This window comes from Pagrus pagrus (genome assembly GCF_965226575.1).
Source record: "Pagrus pagrus genome assembly, chromosome: 6".
NCBI lineage: Eukaryota > Metazoa > Chordata > Actinopteri > Spariformes > Sparidae > Pagrus > Pagrus pagrus.
In genome coordinates this window covers 31,694,590-31,702,157 of record NC_140190.1, presented here as the reverse complement: position 1 = coordinate 31,702,157, position 7,568 = coordinate 31,694,590, and the positions used below count along the sequence as shown (strand labels likewise).

Sequence of the window (7,568 nt, the reverse complement as noted above, 5' to 3'; positions counted from 1 at the left end):
TACAGTAAATTTACCTACAGACGAGGACTCTTAAATAATTTACAGCTCTGATGATGTTTCCTGCCTGCATTCATCCACAGCACTGACATTTGTATTACACACGTTAACACCAGGTCTTATTTTTTTTATCCAAAAACGTTTTTTAATCACAATTTGAAATCACGTCATTGATTCAGATGCAGTTCATTCACACTACTACTTCAAGTTTTGGGTTACTAGTGGTAGTAGGAGCCAACGTTTACATTTTTACGAGGTTGTTGGCTTTAATTAGATATTACAGATTACCAATGATAATGTAACTAAGTAAATGTACCCAAATACTGAACTTAAGTATAATTTTGAGGTACCTGTACTTATTTTCTGCTACTTTATACTTCTACTCCACTACATTTATTGATTATTGATAACTTTGGTTACTTTACAGGTAACATGCTGCAGACCTCTTGTGGCCAAAATAGGTATTACAAAAATACTTAGAGAATTTTTTTATCCCAGGGTCCCTGTCTGATAAGAATTTTGCTTTTAAATCTTTTATTACAAACGGTTTCTGAAACCAATGACCAAAATAGTAAAAAAAATGTTATAATTGTGTTACTTATGGGTGACATTTAAGTGAAATACGTGTCCCCTTATGTCCCCCTGGCCACTGCATACTTCATAACAATCCAAGTAGTCCTCCAATGACACACCAAGTGTGAGAAGAAGAAATAGAGGCATAAAAGCAGTCAGATTAAAAGATTTTAGGCTTTCTTAGATGATTTATTTAACGCTGTATGGGTTTTCTGGGGTAGTTGTTGAGCTAACAGTCTTTGTGGAGGGAAGGATACAAGTATGTATTACCGAACAAATCAATACCACATTATTCTCCTGTGGTTGTACACAATGAAAAGATGTGGAGGAGACGTCTTGAGATGATCCAGTCACAGTCAGTTCATAAGAAGCTCCTGATGCTCTTTTAAATTCTTTCACCCAAATCACAGCCGCTGCTGCAAACTTTACATACAATCTGTAGACAGATGCATCCCTGTGGAAAAAATGCTGAGCGAAGGAGCACATATTAAATGAAGACCAACAGTTCCTCATAATCCAGCTTCAGTCCGTCTCTGGTCTCCCTACGATCCTCCAGGCGAGACTGCTGAACCCAGGCCACTCTGCTCCAGCTCCGCGATCACCAACATGTGTTTGAAGTCTGTAGGGTGGTGGTTAAACGTCTCCACCAGTCGGTACGTCTCCTGCCTCTGCGTGCCGTAGAACAGCTGCACTTGATTGGCCAAGCACTGAGCCTGGTGGACAGTCTGTGAGGAGGAGGGACAGACGGTATTTATCGAACACTCCATTCAACGGTTTTAAGACCTTTCCAAACAATTTTAACCAAATTAAAGAATGATTTTTGGACAATTCATCTTTTTTCTCATTCAAGCGCTGTAGGCAACTATAAAGGTATGTAGTGCATATGTGGTCTCATGCAGAGGAAGGTTTTATGTAGGAATATGGTCATTACAGTGAGTAAGGTTAATCTGCAAGTGAAAAGACAGTCTTAAATTAGGTGGTAGTAGGGCTGGGCGATGAAACAATCTCGATCATTGTCATGATAAAGTTTTCCACGATAACGATGATAAATTTATGATAGTTATTTTTGAGTCTGTTTTCCTTTACCTAGAAAACACTACATCAACAGCCAATCACACAGCAGAGAAACAGATGCATGTGGTTGATACATGTTTCCGGCCCCTCCCACTTACAACTACTCAGAATGACGGTGACCACCTGTGTGTCCACTCGAAACCGAGTGCGAGGAAACTGTGAAAGACGAAGAAATTGTACCGAAGAAAGGTCATACCATTTCGGTTATTTGGAAATAGTTCGGCTACCTGAAGTCTGACAAAGCACAGACCACCATTAGGTGCAAAATGTGTCTGCGGCCAGTCCTCAGCAGAACTGGAAACACCACCAACCTCTTCCATCATCTCTAAAGGTACCGTCCCAAACAGTACTCCGAAAGTATGAGTTAGCGCTATCATGCTAGCGTCAGCCTCCCCTCTAGTAGCCAACAGCCCAGCCCCACTGCTGCTACTAGTCAAACTTCAGTTCAGCCAACAGGTGCCGCTGCTTTTTCAGCCATTACCCCATATGAGAAGAAACCGAAGCGACACAAAGACAGAACCAGCGCAGTTACGTACTGTATCGATAAACATATGATGCCTATATGCACAGTTGGAGGAGCAGCTCAGAGATCACCGCTGATCTGTGGTCTGGTCGCACGTCCGAACCACATCAGGTCTGACAGAACAGGAGGCATTAAAGTGTATTAAACTGTCAATTCAACATTATTATTGTGAAATATACTGTATATCGTGATAATTATCGACATCGATCAATATAAAAAAACATATCGTGATAACAGTTTTGGCCATATCACCCAGCCCTAGGTGGTAGGTTCATCAGAAATGTGGACTTTTACACAGAAAAGCTTGAAACATTTTGAAATAAACAAATTAAAAGACAGATACATTAAATTAGAAAAAAAAATGTTTTTCACAATTAAACTCACAAATTCAAATTTGACACTATTTAATGACTTTTAGGTCTAATATTTAGACATGAACATGGTTTAAAAAAATTCTTCCAAAACCATGAGCATTTATCTGCTGCTATAACAGCTTCCACAAGATGATCAAAAAGTGGAAGATTAGTGGAAAAATAATGTGGGGAAAGGTGTCCACATAATTTTGGCCATATAACGTATGTTATCCGTAAATAATTGTTAAAGATGAGGAAAAAGGGCAGTAAGGTCCACCGATACAGGTGTAGCCTGCAGCCACAGCAAATAACAATGTCTCATTTATTAGTTAAACAATGAGTCAACTTTGAAATAATCTAAATAATTAAAGAGAATGAGTCCACACAGGTGAACTATGACTTACTATAAACTTGGGGTCCATCTCAGCCGTCATCAGGACCACGCCCTTCTCCTCCCTCAGCTCTGGGTAGTGGTAGAGGATCAACTGACTGGGAGCGTTCTCGCCCATCGTCTGGACAACAAGGAGAAGAAAAAAAACAGCAGTTAACACACCAAGGTAAAAGTCCTCATACTGAGAAGAAGAAATATATTTATAGCAGCGAGTGCAGTGTTCACCTGCACGTTGATGAGGGAGGTGAAGTGCAGCTCGTGTCCCGACCACTGACCCAAGAAGAACTCATAACCCTCCTGCTGAGGCAACGCGTAGAGGAACTGAGGGGGAAGGAAACCACAGAAAAAGAGGGAGGAAATATGTGATGCATATTCTGCCTAATCAGATTATTCATAATGATTTCAAGTATTCATAATCTGGTGCTTTGCAGCCATTTAGCCAAAACCTGAACACAAAATGAACCACTATTTTTGGTTATGATGACAGACTGGTGGGTCGTGTACTCCAGTTCAATTTCAGCAGTGTTTCATCATTATGTCTCAGTGATCAGCAGTGATCGTACCGTCTGGCAGGACTGTGATCTGCTGAAAATCAACTCGTAGATCTGAGCCTGTAATGTAAGAGAAGACAGGTTATTACATCATCACTACACATGAGCCAGTGTCAACATTGTTCCTCGTTGTTAGATCTTTGAAACTGTCTGTTTATCATCATCAGTCCTTTGTACAACACCAAAAACAAGGCGGAAATGGACATGATTCATTTTAAACTCCAGATAGAAGAAAGCTTCAACACCTCAGGGTTCAGGATTTTGAAGCAAAAAGATAAAGAGATTATATCTGGGTGTGCCATTGGATCTGGATTAACAACAGAAATAAATCCCATGTTCCAGAACTCATAGTGTGACCGTCCACTATAGATATCAGATGTCATGTCATATAAAAAGATTTACAGACAAAAATAAACACAGAGGAACAGAAAACATAACTGTGTTCTGCAACAAGGCTAAAAATCAGACACACAGAAAAATTGTTTGAGGCACGAACCTGATTTTGTTAATTCAGTTCAATCATGGAATAAAAAATAAGAGACATAAATGACTTAAATCAATTTAAATGTTGTTTCCTGGTGTTAAACTCACTGGGATGACGGCGCTGACTGTGTCCTTGGTCGAATAATATCCCATCCAAAGCTGAGAAAGAGAACACAGAAGTTGTTTAACTGCAACAGGAGACGATGTGACTCAAATGTTCAGGTGACAAACACAGAACCCCCCTCACCTCTGCTATTTCCTCCCTCGTCTTGACCCGGATCATCTCCATGTTGAGAATGGAGCCCAGCGTCTGAAGGACAACACGTTACAGTCACTTACAGGTGCACACATCATCATCATCATCATCATCATCATCATCAACTTTTTCTTTCACATTGTGAAATCCACAAAGAAAACAGTTTAGTCTTCATTTCTGTCATGAAATGCAAAAGTTTTCTGATTGCAGATTTTCAGATGTGAACATTTGGTGCTCCTCTTTGTTTTCATCAATTATTATTATTATTATTTTTTTTCTTCAAATCAAGAGGATTTTTACATATAACCACAGAAACAGACCCATTTTAGAGTGAAGTAAAATAAATATTATGCAGGATGAGGCAGATTAAACTGTCCCTCCACTCTCATCTCACCTTGTTCTTTGTGAAACCTCCTGACGCTCCGTCTTCAGCAGCCATCTTGTCCCTTTTCTCCAACTGCAAAGATTCCAACAACAAAAGTTCACATTAATACAATTTGCTCAGGAACTAGCACAGACAAAGGAAGAACTAAAACTAGAGAAAAATATTGTCTAATCATTCTCCATTATGTCCATATTGAACACATGCTGACGAGAGTATTGCTTCGTGAAATTACTGAGGACATTTCAACGCACACCGTCACCAGTTTAAACTAAAGATGTGTGCCTGTGTTTCATTTTCTGACTTCAGGTTTAATATTTCCCGTCTCTCAATGAATATTTTCAAGGTGTTGTGATTCTCCACCTCTTGCTCCATGAGCCTGACGAACTCCGCCTGCTTCGAGTGTCCGAGCACTTCATTCTTGGACTCATTCCTTTTCTCCAGCCGGGCCTTGAACTCCTGTGGTTTGGCACTGAAAACAAGACAAATCAGTGAAACACCAAACAAAGCAAGCAATAATTTATAGTTCTGGCAAATGTGCCTCAACCTGCCCTGTCCACCTCCACCTACCACATTCCTCAGCCTGCACTGTAACTAATTCACAGTATTTTGCATGTGTCACCTCATTAAATAATAGTTGTCTATGCTAACCATTTATTGAGTAATTTCCATCCTCCCTGACAGTTACTTACTTACATTATTTTCAGTACACTGTGAATAAAAGTCATCATGTGATATTGTTCCACATTTTCACAGCAGTGTAAAAAAAGGTGTCACTTTTATTGACGGTTCAGGTCCAAAGTTTGAGCTTCATCCAACAGAAAAGTGGCCTGACATTTTTTATTAAGGGGAAAAAAAAAATCGCAAAAGTGAAGATTTTGTTTTGTGCTCAGACAAAAGGAACATGTGACACTTTTTACTACTGAACAGCTGAAAATGATTTGCCAAGATACTAAAACAAAGATTTAGTTATAATGAAATGTTTGCTCGGTTTACATGTTGTTCAGTGTGTCAACACTGAAACTGTTTTCTTTCTTTCTTTAGGAATCATCGTTGTAATTTATAATTATTAAGTTCCCAGTGAAATGTGTTAGTTTCAGCGCACTAATGTCATTTTATACATTAAAGTTAGTAGATAAACTGTAAAATATCCAGCCCCTGTAACATACCATATTAGGTTTTTGATCACCATATTTGAGCCACAGTTTTATGAATGTCGGCCAATATGTCTTCATTTTTTACCTACTAATATCGACATCAGCCCCAAAATTGTAGTATCGGCTGTGCTCAAACACCAGCAAACAATTCTCTATCGCTCCTCTTTAAATCCCAGGTGTGTAACAGAAGAGACACAGCCCCTTCAGCCACAACACTCAATCACGTTACTACGTTCAGCATAAAACTACATTTGTATGAATCAACTTCATGTTTTTTGGACTCATCAGCTCATGATGAGCGTACTCAACTAGTACGTTCGATAAATTAATGAGTTGAGGAGTGAGCCAGCTGAAAATGTTAAAGATTTCAGACATGGATCAACAGCTTGATGGTCTGAATGTAATCCGAATATAACATTAATTAATCAGAATTTCGATTCGATAAGAAGAGTCTGAATAGCATTTAAACTGATCAAAGAGAAGGTGACTTTTTAAATAACAGACTTTTCTAACAGGGATCCGGATATCGCGGAGAACGTTGTTGCTGCTAGCCGCATTAGCCCGCTGACCTGCGCAGCTTCTGGATCTTGTCCTGGTACTTGCTGAAGTACGGGTTCTCCTCCAGCTCCGGCTCCTTCCTCACGGAGAAGGCTCGGAACTGCGCCGGTACCAACCCCGGGATAAACGTCCTGATGCCGGTGGCCCTGACCGCTAACATCCCCCGGTACAAACATGACATTTGTACCATGGCCGCCGCCATCTTTCCATCGCTCCCGTCCAGCATCTATAATGTTCCGACGGGGAGCAGCTTTCATACATTGGTTCCGAGAGAAATTATTGTAGATATTGCATTTTGTTAGTACGCTCAATATTTTGTTAAACCAAAGGAGAAGCTAAAGATCAATAAAAAAAATATATAGAATAATAATAAAAAATGTGTATAATACGCAAGTACTATTACATTAGTAACATAAAATACGACGAAAAGTTTTACATTTTATGACATATTTATATTATATTTTTAATTTGTATTATTTCTATAATGTTTTGAAACGTTTTATTTCTTGTGCCTCAACTATGCTAGAAAAGACAAGAAAAGACAAGAAAAAAAAAGAAAAGAAATGGTTTGGAATCCCCAAATTATTATGATCAATAAAAAAAAAATAGGCTTACTTAATAATAAGTATAACTTTAGTCTTCGTGACTTATAATGTCATGGTAACATAATACATTGAAGGTTTGTGAGGATTACAATGTGTTTGTGTGAATTTTTGCTTGGATTTGAAATACAAATACATCATTTTTTTTACTCTTCTCAGGAGGATCTTTGATAAACATCATATCCCAGTTCACTTCAAACCTACCAACACGCTGAGGCAGAAACTTGTCCATCCTAAGGACAAAACACCAGGCATAAACAGAGTAATGTAGTTTATAACTCCTCAGGTCAAGACTCTGCTGTCCACTTACATCTGAAGGAGACAAATCATTCCTTTGAGGACAACAATGTAAACGTCTTGTCCAGAGAAGACAGATGGTTTGAAAGAGGAGTAAAATAATCCATCTATGTCAAACTGGAACGATCGTCTTTGAACAGAGGAGGTGGCCCAGACATTACTTACCACCCACCTACAATGCAGTACTGAGTTCTCTCCCCAGACAGCTTAACAGCCATTCACACCCTGGCTCACCTAGCCCTAGCAACCCACATGAAGGCCGGTTGGATCAACGACCCACAAGTGGCCCTAACGACTCTGAAACTCAGAGCTCACACGTGTCCCTAACGACTCTGTAAGGACACTCCAGCACAGAGTTTAAAAGCCTGGAA

General features: G+C 39.4%; 1 protein-coding gene across 2 annotated transcripts; it reads right to left on the bottom strand.

Annotated features, from left to right (window-relative positions):
• Positions 1 to 730: 730 nt before the first annotated feature.
• On the bottom strand, positions 731 to 6,524 carry atpaf1 (ATP synthase mitochondrial F1 complex assembly factor 1; the record flags this gene model as incomplete). Of its 2 annotated transcripts, none has more annotated exons than XM_084355182.1 (9): positions 731 to 1,295; positions 2,925 to 3,032; positions 3,137 to 3,232; positions 3,475 to 3,522; positions 4,054 to 4,104; positions 4,193 to 4,255; positions 4,596 to 4,658; positions 4,947 to 5,055; positions 6,310 to 6,524. In XM_084355182.1, 9 exons carry the CDS (start codon positions 6,522 to 6,524, stop codon positions 1,113 to 1,115), a joined length of 936 nt encoding a protein of 311 aa, XP_084211308.1. In that variant the 3' UTR covers positions 731 to 1,112. The 2 variants fall into 2 exon arrangements, with proteins under 2 accessions (XP_084211308.1, XP_084211307.1); XM_084355181.1 differs by having other exon boundaries at positions 6,245 to 6,515.
• Positions 6,525 to 7,568: the final 1,044 nt, after the last annotated feature.